The sequence below is a fragment of the Lepisosteus platostomus genome, chromosome 3 (genome assembly GCF_059453375.1).
Source record: "Lepisosteus platostomus isolate fLepPlt1 chromosome 3, fLepPlt1.hap1, whole genome shotgun sequence".
Lineage (NCBI taxonomy): Eukaryota > Metazoa > Chordata > Actinopteri > Semionotiformes > Lepisosteidae > Lepisosteus > Lepisosteus platostomus.
In genome coordinates, this window is record NC_142613.1 from 57,006,450 (window position 1) to 57,021,132 (window position 14,683).

The following is a 14,683-nucleotide window of genomic DNA, read 5'->3' on the forward strand; positions in this document are numbered from 1 at the left end:
GTGGCAGAATTAATTCTCTTCCCCTCCTTTCTGCTCTAACCATTCTGTCCGTCTGTCCTGTCTGTGTTCTGTTTACAAAGCAATACCACTGAAGGCTTCTTAGACTTGCGCTGAGAAGGGGAGGGCAGGGTGCTTTAAAAACTGCCCTTCCCATCCACACGATCTACACCACCACCACCACTTCCAGTACTAAAATAGACCAGAGGAAAATTGGAAATGTTAAATAATTTAAAACATTGATCACGAGCCAGCCTCTTTGCTAATAAAATGGGTAGCAAATAATGCCTTTATAATAGCTTCCCAGATTACCCTGTTTCTTTTTATGTCTATATTTAACCTTCCAAGATGGGCTCGTAGCTGAATGCAGACTTTGTTTATTTTGTGTGTTTCTGTTCTCTCTTAAACCTGAAAGGGCCATTTCGTCTTATGGGATATAAACCCCTTGGGTGGTTCATTACTGAATGATGCCAGCCAGAGAAAAGCTATTAAATTTGAACTAATCAGTGAAATTTGATCCCAGAGACTTCATAGCACTGCAGTACCATATACTGTATATCAGTGGCCCAGGGCACCCAGTCTGCTTGGAGTTGTGTAGAATGATGGCACATTATACTTCATCAGTGACAAAAATCAATCTTTGTGTTTTATCAGCATGAAGAATTCTGCTTCAGATGGTATTGTCCCCTTCAAAAAGCTGATTTCTGTATTTTCCTTTAATTGTTGCCTCATTCATGTTTATTTGCATTTTCTAAAAGATATCTTGGTTGTTGTTTTTTTTGCATTTTCCCTTTTTTTGCATGACACTACACAATAGCAATAAGTGGATTTTCCTAAGTTATGTTTTAGAGGACCTTCCCTTCCAGATGGAGTCTAAATAAATAATACTGTTTTGAACCACATTGCCAAGGAAATAAATATCAGGCAGTTTTTGTTTACTCTTTTTTGTCTTTGTTTCCTTCAGTTTTAGTTTTGATTCCCTTACCCTTTGTCCCCTTTGCTGTGTTGTATGTGGAATTTGACAGGAGTGGCCTGGCAAGCTGACTTCTGTCTAACAGGCTGTGTGCTGTTGATAGGTCATCAGGAGAGAACAGGAATGGGGAGAAACTAGAACTGACCATGACCAACATCAGCGCTGACGTCCTGGAGCTGCTGCTGGAGTTTGTCTATACAGGCTCCCTGATCATAGACTCCGCCAATGCCAAAACGCTGCTGGAGGCTGCCAACAAGTTCCAGTTCAACACCTTCTGCAAAGTCTGTGTCTCGTTCTTAGGTATGTCCATAGGCCTCTCTTTTATAAAGGCACTTGTTCTCAATCTTTAGAACTTTCCAGAATAGAGAAATGGGGTATGTGAAGCTCTAGACCAAGGCTGCTCACATGGTGGCTTTTCCAATTCACACATTTCCGTACACCAAGCTCCTTCATTGCACTATTGTCTGCTGTAATCAGACAGCTATATTGTGCTGACTGATTAAGCAGTTACATAGCCGGTTGTAGCAAAAGTCTGGAAAGGAGACAATTGGAGGAGCTGCAGGTTAATTAACCTAACACAGTAATAGCAGTCTAGTTCCTCCAGAAGGAGATCATTTCTTTGAAACTGTCTAGTGTTCTCAGGCTTTTGTCAAAGAATATACTGTATATCCGTTCAAATGAAGGAAATTAAAATTTGTCTTGGAATGCTGATCTATTTGGAGTTTCATTATATGTGTCTGTTTTATCATTCTATTCCAAAAGTTGGTCCAAAAGTTGGTTAACTCCCCAAACGCTCTGTTCACAATCAAAAATGTATTGTCCAGGTACAGTACAGCGTTTCTGAGCAAGGAAAAGAAGAAAAGTCTTGGTTAAATTTAAAATTGATTCTCCCACCACCAAGATTCTTCTGGAAGCAACCATTTCCACGCTCTCTACGACACCCTGCTGATTGGTCTGGGTATATTTAAGCTCAGAATGATGAATAAATATGAGTGTTTACCACTCATATTAGTGTTGTTCGTGTATGTCAGTGATATTGCCAGCAGCCATATCACTCACCAACTCACAACTGGCAACCCACTGAAGCTAAGCAGGTGTGAGCCTGGCCAGTACCTGGATGGGGGAGACCTCCTGGGAAAAACTAAGGTTGTTGCTGGAAGAGGTGTTAGTGGGGCCAGCTTGGGGTGCTCACCCTGCGGTCCATGTGGATCCTACTGCCCCAGTATAGTGACGGGGACACTATACTGTAAACAGGTGCTGTCCTTCGGATAAGACGTAAAACCGAGGTCCTGACTCTGTTTCTCGAAAAGAGTAGGGATGTAGCCCCGGCATCCTGGCCAAATTTCCCATTGGCCCTTACCAGTCATGGCCTCCTAATAATCCCCATCTATAAATTGGCTTCATTACTCTGCTGTCCTCCCCACTGATAGCTGATGTGTGGTGAGTCTACTGGCCCACTATGGCTGCTGTCACATCATCCAGGTGGATGCTGCACATTGGTGGTGGTGGAGGGGAGTCCCCATTACCTGTAAAGCGCTTTGAGTGGAGTGTCCAGAAAAGTGCTATATAAGTGTAAACAACTATTATTATTATTATTATTATTATTATTATTATTATTATTATTATTATTATTATTATTAAATTAATTATCTAAAAGATGTTTCCAAGTAAGCCAGTCTAAAAGAGTCATTATTTGTTAGATACAGAGACTTCTGCATTGTTTTGCTAATTTCACTACTGTATGTATCTGCTGGCAATTCCATTAGGTGAGTATAACAGCAATATGCTTAAACCCAGAGGAATGCGACCCTGAGAAAAAAAGGGAAATCATTTAAAGAGGGAATCAAATTTGGCTTTGCTACACATTCACAGGTATTGAACATGCATGTAAAATTTAGTGAACCAGAGTTATTGCTATTATTATTATTTATTATTGGTTTAATTATAAAAGGTATGTAAGATAGAAATGTAGGGAAATACTGTTCTTAAAAATCAAGCTTTACTGCAAAAGAAGGAGCCGAGAGAAAGGTTAAGCTCAAAATGTTTGCCCAATGTTTGCTTCTACATATGCACAAGCAGAGTAGTTCATACAGTTGGGCTTAAATCCAGATATTTAATAGGATTCCTTAAGAGTTCTGGGATCCTCACCAGACATTCATTTTTCAGAATTGGATATGCAAATAGTTGCTGTCCGCGGTACAATTAATAACCCAGAGGGTGTCTATCCTGTCTCCACATTTTCAATTTTTGAATTGGTTTACAGAACATACTATATATATATAGTAATAATCACAAAAGAAAACATAAAAACAACAGTTATTTGCATGTCTGTGGAAAATAAAATCATAATATCTGACCAAGCTGCTAGCAAGATTGCTGTAGGTCTGAAGTCTTGGAAATGTATTGGTCTGTTTTTGTTTTCATGTATTCAGAATGTGATTGACAGTATGCTGATGAAAACTGAAAGAACTTGAAAAATGTTTTTATTTCTTTCCTTCTAAATAATCATAAGGCAGGTTTTCAGAGTTGTGCGCTATGGCCGATTTTATATCCCAGACTTCTGACCTCCTGTTCACTGAAAAGCTGAGGAACTGCTGTAGCTCTGTTTTTTTGACTTCTGTAAGATGTAGGCAGAGGACTACAAATTCATATAGATAACATACTATGTTGCAGTGTTTTCTTTTTTGACATTTTGTACAAATTATGTCCCTATTTGAAGGAAATTATCTTTTTCCCAGCTTCTCCCTTGGTTATTAAAATCCATCAGTAATCCGACGTGTTTAATTATCCTGTCTGGTCAGCTGTCTGCAGGGCCATAAAATATGCCCGTTTTTTTCTGTGCAGAATTAACTCAAATGAGAGCAGTCTTTCATCACACTTCGTAGAGTCTTTAAAATATATTTCTTTTGATTTAGGAAAAGTAAATCACAAATAAACAAGTGGACACCTTTTATTAAGGCAAGAAGTTGTATGTGTGGATAGAAAGTGACATAACAGGAATGTACAGTAACTGGAGTGCCTTCAGAAATCGAGTAAGAATGATCACAAATAATGTAATTACTGATCTTGCATGGCCTGAACATAATGAATCCGTCTGAGTTAAAGGCCTGGAACTGTTCTCCTGATTGTTCTGTTGAAAGAGGTTCCTTTCATGTGTCTGCTTTCTGCACAGCTAGTAATCATTTGGCATTTGAGTTACTTCACCCCTGTTCTTTGATTCTTCATTCCTGGAGGCATCAGACATTCCAACAGTCTTTCTCCCTGCTCGAAGCTGATGCATCCTCAGCACCTGTACAGTGCAGTATGTGCAGGACTGTGTAGTGATCCATTGCCCTCTTCCTCCTTCCTTCAGAAAAGCAGCTGACGGCCAGTAACTGCTTGGGAGTGCTGGCCATGGCCGAGGCCATGCAGTGCACCGAACTCCACAACATGGCAAAGGCCTTCGCCCTGCAGAACTTCCCCGAGGTGGCCGGCCAGGAGGAGATCCTCAACATCTCCAAAGAGGACTTCGTCAGCTACTTGTCCAACGACAGCCTCAACACCAAAGCAGAGGAGCTGGTTTATGAAACAGCAATCAAGTGGATAAAGAAAGATCTAGCTAACAGAGTGCAGGTGAGGAAATGGCATGGCTGCACTTTACAGTGTGAGGGTGTTTCAGGTAAACAACAGGATCAACTGAGCAGCCCATCTAGTAAATGGCCCTGCTACACTGAGTGCCAGTGTGAGTCACATGGTCAGGAGCTTGGATGATATCCTAAGTGCACTGGCGTGACAGATGTTTTACTTTAAATATTGATTGAGCACCCAAGTGACTCGGCTTTTTAAAATCTGTGTGCAATGTGTCTGGCTGAGTCATGCAGTCAGGAGGTTATTAGTTCAAATCGTCTTTGGGCTGCCACGTAATGGTACTTCGGGGAAAGAAAAATGTATTGATCTGTAGAGCTGTGGGTTTTGCTTGCTTAACGCTTAATCAGCCATTGGAGATTTGGTCCCTGCAGGATCGTGTGTCAGTGTTGTTTTAGGCAAGACACACATTTCTTTCTTTTTATAAAAATGAACATACAAACATAGATCTCAGAAGCAACATTAAAACGTGATGCTGCTAATGCCACATCGTTAGACACACACCTTAGTGTAACTGAACAGCTTTGTGATTAAAAGCACTTGCCAAAATGTGTTCAATGAAATTAGCTAAATCACACCTGTTCAGTTACTGTATGAGTGGCAAACGTATGGGTAGCAAATAAATTCATTTTTAGACCTTTTGTAAAATGTCTACCAGAAAAAAAGCTACTTTAGCAGGTGTAAGCTCGGAGAAAGGGGTCTCTGAAATCAATGCTGTGTATGTGGCTAAAGTTTAAAATTTATAAACGTTGTTACTGCAAAAACCATGGAGAATCTTTACAGGGAGACACAGGTTCTGCATGAGGTAACACTACTGAAACAAAATCTAATATTCGTACTGATACTTTATAGACACAAGTAATGCTGATTTCCTGCCGCAGAAATGCATTTTCTGAAGAAAATCACAAAATGCCGAAGAAATGCATTTTTAGACGGATTAGAAAGGCTTCTGTGGTATAAGAGGCATTTTCTTGCAGAAAATCCATGACAAAGCAAATATCAGGAATGAGTCACAAGAATGATGGATTAACCGATAATAAGGATTTTATTTACCAGTTTTGAGAGGTTTGCAGAAACTAAAGGAATGTTCAATTTAATAAACATTTCTCTACAAGAAGTACAGAAAAATCACTGCAATGGGGATTGTTTCAGTTTCAGAATGTGGTTACTTCGATGTTTCAGCAGCTATTGAGAGGTGGAAATGATTCTGTTGAGCTACTGTAGCTTTGTAATAAAACAGTATTTGATTTTAGTTTAATGTTTAAGAGTTGCTTTGTCTCTTGTAAAACTCTTTTGAACATTTTTAAACAATACAATTTTGAACATTAAGTAGTGTATGCAGTTCAAATTCCATATTACACCGTGTTTGTTTTTCTATTCTCTGAACTGTAAACAGTACAGGTGTATCTGAGATCATCTCTGCTAATTGACCTCTTTGTTAAAAGGCATGGGAAACCTGGCTGTGAAATCAGTTAAGACAGGGAGAAAAGGAAGAAATGGAGATTGATGTAGTGACCTTATGCTTATTTGGTCCAGTACGGACTCCATTGAGAAACACACTGAAAGGAAATCAATCTGAAGTCTGTGAAAATGAGCTCTTGGTAGTCTTGTTGGCTTGCCTTGCGTTTCAGGGAGTAAGATCACAAATGCATCATGACATTGATGGAAAACTCTGGGTCCAGACCCTTTTTATGCCTCTCGGGTTCGTGGTGTCCTCGTAATTTTGTTTTGAGACGGTTTCTCGGCAGTTTTATCAGTTTGAGGCACATCTTTTCATTTCTCATTTATCTTATTTTACTAAATGTATGTTTGCAGAGTTCCTCACAATATATTACGTATACAAATCCATGCATTGCAACTCTTTTTTTTTTTTGAAAGATGATTTTGAAACCAGGCTCTTTGCAGGTAGGAAGCATTCCAGATTTGGCTGGCCTCAGACACACTTCTGAAGTAATTGCTTTGGATGAGTGGAAGTGAGCGATCAGTAATAACAAGCTTAATGAAGCGACTTTCACATTCATTTCAGAGATTGTGAACAATTGATATCTGATAGCTGTGCTTCTGTGCTTTTGCTTCTCCACTTTAACCCATTGTCTTGCATATCAATACCCATTGATTGTGTTGGCGAGCAACCAGTGAATCTTCCTAGATGGTAATATTTCTGCCATTCCTGCTCAAGAGACTCTCTAGGGCAGCTGTTAATCACTATTTGCCCATGTTTAAAAACGGTTTGGTCTCATACAGGAATGTCAATTTCTGGACCATTTCTATAAAAAAGAAAATGACAACTGTCACAAAGGTTTTTTTAGCTGTATTGATCTTCTATTGAAATTTACAAATCATCTGTGATTTTTATGCCACAGATGAACACTCCTAAGAATGAGGAAGGATAATGTCTCAGTGTTGTTCCAGGCAGTTAGGTAAAGGACTTTGTGAAGTCTTGTGCATTTGGTTTGAATTTACATTCGACATGTATAGTTTAATTCTTCATGGCTAATTTGCTAAATAATAGTAAATTCAATAGATTTTTGTTTTATACTATTTTTAAGTGACAAGCTGTGTTGCTTTTTATTTATTTTTTGCCTACATACAAGTACCCTGTGCTCACCTACAGTAAATGCAGGATATGTTTGACAGCTAAGGCTGTTCTGAGAGGTAGTAATGCAGTGAATTATACTAGCTCATTCTTCATTTTGAAGATTAAGTAAATATTAATAAATGAAATCACAGCATAAAGGTATTGCAGCAGAAATTGTTTTGCACCACCCAGCAAGAATGAGCCAGAACAAAAGCAGAAGAAAAGCACTGTGCTTTCCAAGTATCAAGAGTTTGATCTCTGATGACACAGTGGAAGGTACTGCACTTAACAAATATGTTTTGTCTTTGTCTAGACATTGCACAAATACGTTCCAGATCACTCAAACTAGATGAATTGGTATTCCCTAAGTGACAGTCTTTCCCTCCCCTGTAAACTTCAAGAGGGAAAAATAAAATAATTTGTGTGTGTGAGTGGGTTACCTTGTCCGCAGGGATCATCTTAAAAACCTTTTTTATGTTTATTACCTTTTCATTTACTAAGAACAACATCAAAATTCTAGTTATACCCAATAATGTCATTCAGTGTTTACTGAAAATTTTAAATTAAATGTGTTTTGCCGCTGCTTTCGTAAAATTACTCATAAAGATGTCATTAATGTCAGCATTAATTCCTTTCAGGAAGGACAGAAATGCATGGTTATGGAAAATAACACTGGAATTTATTTTAGTGATAATGAGTTTAATAATATTCAGAAAGTGGGGTTTAAAAAGACATTGCTGTTGGGGGACTTGTTTTGTCTTCTGTCTCACTGTTTAAGTCATCAGAGGTCACTAAATGTTTGACACTTTGTGTTTCAGAATTTAGCATATAATCTATAAACCATAAACCACAAGTGAATTGGAATTTTTAGTTTAGATTTTAGTGTAAATTAAATATAAATCTTAAGATCAAAATGCAATTTACAGTGCACATCTTTATTTTTCCTTTCATCCTCAAAATATTCTGGGTCATAATCCCAAGATATCTCCGAGCGATCACATGGGAGCTCAGATACTGGCAGAATATGACTGCTTGTGTATTAAAGACTTGACTATCAGTTCTTGCCTATGTAGCATTGAGTATTTGTAAACCTGTGTGGTAGTGGCCTGTTAACTCAGGTGAAGACCTGAACCTTCAAGTGTCAAAAAAAGTTGCTTTCTGCTAGTGCAACACATGCAATATTTATGTATTTTCTCTGTTTTCTGTATAAGAAATACCTATAAAGTCTGTACACCTGGAAGATGAAACAGTCAGGATAAACATATCTTAGCTTGTGCCCTGAATTTGACCCTTCTCCTCAACACACACAAACCATACACACACATTGCATTCACATACTGTACATAAATACCAAACACTCACATTGAATTGAGACATACACACCGTACACAAACATTGCATTCGCACACATACACACAAGTCTTGTAGATATGCATACTGTACACACCATAAAAACCTCACATTCACACATACATGATACACACGTTGCACACATACCTGTTCACCTAGTGACTTTTGGAGCTGTAGTCAGCGATCTTGAAGGAGAAGCCTTTTCTCTAAAAGGAAAAGGAGTGGAGTGCAGAAGCTGTACAGTTTCATGAAGTAGCATTTCTGCTACGTGAAGCAGTGTCTAAAAAACAGTGGTGTCTATGCCAAATGTTGAATTTGCTGAGAATTATACATTTTGGTGACATCTGAGGGTTTGTTTGTCATATTTTCTGAATACACTTGGGCACTTTTTTTTAACCCTGAAAAAAAATCTTTGCAACCTGTCCTAAATGGAGTTCCACTTTGGCCATTTTTGTTTTCCCCCTCGCAAAGTTTGTTCATATGCATTAGTTATACTTTTTTACAGGTTTTATGCCCATATACAGTATGTTTAACTTAACGTTTGTTATGTCAGATACTTTCTAGGGTTTTTCAGTGCAAAGCTGGGGTGGATTAAAATTATTTACATCTTGATTCCACTCATTACATAAAAACAGTCCACAACAGTGCCATCCTTAGTATTGGTTGGAGTGGGTGGCGTAGCATGTGTTTTGCAATAACATTTGAATTTCAATATGTAATCTTATTTGCTGTACGCCTAAATTTGGCTTCTTTTTAGAAAAGTGACCAAATACTAAGATCACTTAGGCTACTCGCCATGTGTGGAGATGTTGCTAGGATAACCTATCTAGGCCCCTGAACATTACTGTGACATCACAGCACTAATTCACTTTCCGGTGAACATATTTTATGTATCTGCCCATCTAATGAAGCACTTTGAATAGAAACGTGGCTTAAGAGGAGAAAAAAGTATCTGTCACATCACCTGTTAGTCAGTTGCTTCATGTTTACAAGAAACCTTTGATGTGGAAGGAGGCCCAAAGAGACTAACAGAACATACTGTCCCCCACTGATGGAGTTGATTGCCATGGCAACCTTTTTCCCCATAGATCAATGAACGTATTTCCTAAACACCTCTCCAGTGCTGCATGCTGTCTCAGAGTTATTACCATCCAAATTGGGCAATAAACTTCTTTTTGGCTTTGTAAACATTTGTAGTTACCATCTAATTGAACTTAAAAGTTTGCTATTTGAGTTTAACAGCAATAACACACTGGTTAGAGTCCATTTTAGAGCTACTGAAATTCCTGTCACTTCATTGGTGCTTGAAAGAAAGCTGAGCTGTCAAAATGAATTCTGATTTGTTTAGGGATCTGTACAGTACAAATGTACTGTAAGATTGTTTGCATGTAATGACTAAAATTATCAAAAATATTTGCTACATAGAATACAATAAAAAACATTTTACATTTTACATATTCACATGGTTAATAAAAATCCATTGTTTGGGAAAAATGTCCTATCCATTTTTGTGACACTTTTCGTTTTCCCACTGAGGTGAAACTGATATTTTTGGTGAAACAAAATATTACAAGGAAATTCATGTAATTTCTCTAGAGCCAACCGGAAAGTATAATTCTCAAATGGCGTACTTATTGATACGATAAACTCTGTCCTTACTATCCTTTGTAAAACATGGTAATAAATGGGGCGCTCAGTCAAGATGTCTGGGGAGTAAGTAACATCTCTGTCTCTCTGCTGCCGGTATTCGTTCCCAGCACGTGTCCGAGTTGCTGGCGGTGGTACGGTTGCCGTTCATCCACCCGAGCTACCTGCTGAACGTTGTGGACAACGAGGAGCTGATAAAGTCTTCAGAGGCCTGCCGGGACTTAGTCAATGAGGCAAAGCGCTATCACATGTTGCCCCATGCTCGTCAGGAGATGCAAACACCGAGAACACGGCCAAGACTCTCAGCAGGTAGGTACCAGCTTTTTACAGTACTGAACTTTCAGTCAGGGTCCAGGAACCCAGACGGCCAAAGTGCCTCACATACAGTAAGTGTGTATCAATGGGGATTGCTTCCAGTTTTGAGTTAGGAATATTAGAGGTTCTGCTTTATAGTTCTAAGAAGGCTTCCCCACTCTTTTGATACTTCATCCATCCGTTCATATTCTAACCGTTTTATCTAATTCAGGGTCATGGTGGCCCACAACCTTTCCTGGCAAGCAATGGGCACAATGCAAGATTGGACAAGACCCCAGTCCATCGGAGGGCACACACAAACATAAACTCACTCACACTAGACTGTGGGAAGAAACCCATGTGATCATAGGCAGAACATACAAACTCCGCACAAATATTACTCCAGGAATTGAACCCAGGCCCCCAGCAGTGCTAACTGCTTGCACCATCATGCCACCTTCATGTGACTGAATCTCAGGCAGCTACTGGAAGCCAGCACAGTGTACTAGAGGGTAATTTGTGTTTTACAGTTCAGATTTTCCTCCTTGCTTGCCAATTCTGAAGCCTTTCCTCAAAAAAATGTTTTTAAGTGTTAGTCATAAAAATGTACTGTGTGCTTAACAAGAAATGTCTTGTTCTGAGCAGCAGTGTGGAACAGTGGTCGGGGTTCTGGACTCATAACTGGAAGGTTGTGGGTTCAAGTTCCAGGTGAGACACTGCTGTTGTACCCTTAAGAAAAGTACTTTACCCAGATAACTCTAGTATGCACATCTGTATAAATGGGTGCAAATGTACTGTAAGTCCCTTTAGATAAAGGTGTTAGCTAAATCTTTTTTGTTGTTGTTGTAAATTTGCTTTTTTAACAATTGAGGACATAAGATCATGAGGAAGGTTACAAACAAGTGGAAGCCTTTGGCTTATCTAGTGGTTTCTTGTTGCTAATTGTTCCAAACATCTCATCCAACCACTTCTTGAGAGGAGTAAAGGTATCAGATTTGACACATGCCTTCACTTGTCTTCATCAGTAGGTATATATATTTCACTTTCTATAGATTTGATTTACAAAAGAGCAGTTGTGTAAATATTGACTTAAACAGATTCAGTTATGAGGCTCAAGTATTTTTCAGGTAAGGTTTGAAACCAACAAAAGTTATATGAATTGCCTACAAGTCTTTAGGGCTGCATAAATAAAGTGCTTGTCCATAAAAGAATCTGGACTTTTTTGTGAACCTTTTAATGGAATGAAAATATTTTATCTCTTTTTGTGAAAGCTTTTTGATTTAGGACCAAAATACCTGGAAAAGGTAATTCCACAAACATGAAATAAGCTCCTTTGCTTTGAAGTTTGGTTGTTTTGAATATGTAAGGCTGAGGTGGTCCGCCATCTGGCTTATTCTCAGCTTCATTGTGATGTTCAAATGCACAGTGAGAAGTAAAAATCTGCTGTGGATTTAAAAGCTGTTCATGAAAGGTAAATGTGGGTAGAACTGTGTTTTTGCAGTATTTTTTTTTAATTCAAAGGCAGCATGTCCATTTACAACTGGAAGTTTGGTGCTGCTTCCATGTGTACCTGCTGCCTGTACAAATTGCATTCTTTTTTTTATCAAATCTGCGAGAACATGGATCCTCTAATGGAGAAAATAGCACGAGTGCTTTGATCTTCCTGAACAACAAGATGATATATGTGTTAAGAAAGCATTACAGCGGGTGGAGAGACATTAAGGTTTTATCACTAATAATCAAAAACGTAGGAAGAGTATCTAACCTAGTGAGCCGAGACAGCTGTGTGGATCAGCCTCTCAAGTGGAGTCCAACGTGAGGAATGTCAGCCGTGAAAACCGCTCCCGCTGAGTGCCCTCAATCTCAGAAACCCCCGAGGCAAGTTCAAGGCTTGAAATATATAGGACCTGGAGGTGTTCTGTATACACGTTGTTCCTGATGGCAGAGGAGGCAGGAAGCTACTGCCTTCCAAAAGACATGACCTAAATAATGTTGAACAGCGGCCTTTTAAACACTTTGGCCAAGCTGGGTTAGAGTCACAGGTTAAAGCATTGCTACAAGCTGCAAATCATTGACAATGTACAGTATGCCTCCGTCTCACTCAATAAGCATGCACTGAATGCTTACATGTAATAAATGCACCTTATCCTTGCTGTATGTTATGTATAACATTTTGGGAAAGTCAGAAATAAGGAAGATTGCTCTCAGCCAAAATGAGTGAAATTAGTTCCATATTTTGATTTTGTTTTCTAGTTCAGTAATTCCAATTACAGGTTTCTATTTGGGGCATACTTGCTTTCAGTTCCTAAAAGGTCAAATGGGATTTGTAATCGTTATCAACCCTGTACCAATTTCCGAATTTCAGAACTGCCCTCTTTCAGGTGTGTTCCTGAAATGTAACCGCTTAGACCTCTGCAGAAAGAAAAATATGCTGATTGTGGGAGTGTCTGATGCAGATTCATCTCCCTGTGTCTGTTCATCATCACTTGTTCAGCTAAGAGCTGTTTAGTAAGATGTAACAGCAGGCAAGTTAGAAAGAGGCTGCATAAAGTTCTAAGTGCTGAAGTTACCTGTATTTAAACAGTGTCTGTGACGTAGGATATATTTTGACACTCAAAACATAGTAAACGAACTAGTTAACTAAAGCTCTAAACAAGCAAGCAGAACAGCTAAGTCATTAATTAGCACCGAAGATTTAGTGCTCAGCTGGAATGAAAACCAGCAGAGAGAGTGATTCTCTAGGACCCAGGTTGGGAACCAGTCCTCTAGATCATGATGTAGAGCAAGGAGAAGAGCTGTTACAGATCATGCAGCTCTGCTACAAACAGGAGAGTGGTAGATTGATACTTCTTCAGAAAAGCACTGTTAAAATGTAGATCTTAAAACCACTAGGCCTGACTGATGGGGTGCTGAATTTTAGCATGAAAGCAAAAATGCTAGTAAATGCCAGAAACAAGACGTCCGCTTATCTGTTTCTTTATAACAATAGAAATTATTGTTATATAAACTCTTATAGACTATTACAGTTGTTTTATATTTTCTCCTCTTCTGTATTTATTGTCTACTGAGGGAATTGTTTTCTTTAAATCATATCTCCCACTTGTTGAAGTTAATTATTATTGTCACTACTGGTGCAGTGTGACAGTTGGGATTTTTTCCCTTTGCAATAATTGCACCGGATGTATTTTGCTAATCTTTAAATGTAATTATACCAGCATGCTTGTTAACATCATGTTAATGCAATTTGTACTGCACCTTTAAACTACTGATAAAACTGAAGCTTGAAAATATGGCAAGCCTCTTCCTGATACAGTCTGAAGTCTGCTAGTGTGCACACACAGGCAATAAAGCTGTTTGAGAAATAATTGAAATTTTAGTAGCATGTTGCACTTTTGCACAAAATAGTTGTAGAGTGCTTTCCTTCTTAGGAGAAAAAATAAATTGTTTCAGTAAGATAAACAGTTAAACTGTTACAATTAAAAGGAAAAGTCTGCAGAAGTGCCCACTCAAATAGTGCCCATGTTTTGCAATCAATACCAGATTCCTAATGTTGGAGAGAGCCACAAAGCCAGTCTTGACAGGGCAGAGTAATGAAGTGGTAGGTGTCCAGTGCTCTTAATTTGTAGAACACAACACTTTAAAGATGCTTGTTAAATTAAAAGGCAGGGCAGTGTGCCCACGATGCTTTTATACCGCTGACTCATTAGCAGCAATGAAACCTCTGAAACATCTATCTCCTCTGCGGTAGATGTTTATTAAGAATGTGTTTCTTATGCTATGAACCTAAAAATTGATTACTGGCAATGGGTTGTACCATTTTGCACAGAAGGCTCCAGATTACATGACATCTTCAACCAACTTACCAAACCTACTGCTTCCTGGCAACTTTGTTGTAAAAAACCCTTTGCAAATATCCTTAACCATGCACTTCTTATGGAATTTCCTACTGGCAAAAAACTTATCAATAATACCATTCATAGATATTATGTCAGAGATGTAGGGAACCAAGGAACAGTCAATTTTTAAACGGATGCAATATGATTAAGGGAGAGGAGGCTTGCAGTATGTAAAATGTTCACCTTAAACTTGCAGTATTCCTGGGGCTATAAGAGTGGACGTATGCTTCATTCATGCGAAGTATTGCTGATATCTGGATAGCGTTAAGTCAGTTGTGTAACGTGTCCTGTTACATCACCTTGATTTGCTGTTGAACCACGACA

General features: G+C 38.7%; 1 protein-coding gene across 3 annotated transcripts in view; it reads left to right on the forward strand.

The window, feature by feature from the left end:
- Positions 1–14,683, forward strand: part of klhl29 (kelch-like family member 29) — a 234,466-nt gene that overhangs the window by 190,109 nt on the left and 29,674 nt on the right. For all 3 annotated transcript variants that reach the window (XM_088626147.1, XM_088626150.1, XM_088626148.1), the window contains exons 7-9: positions 1,074–1,270; positions 4,323–4,582; positions 10,280–10,478. In XM_088626147.1, coding sequence (XP_088482273.1) covers positions 1,074–1,270; positions 4,323–4,582; positions 10,280–10,478 — 656 coding nt within the window. The remainder of the gene's footprint in view (positions 1–1,073; positions 1,271–4,322; positions 4,583–10,279; positions 10,479–14,683) is intronic.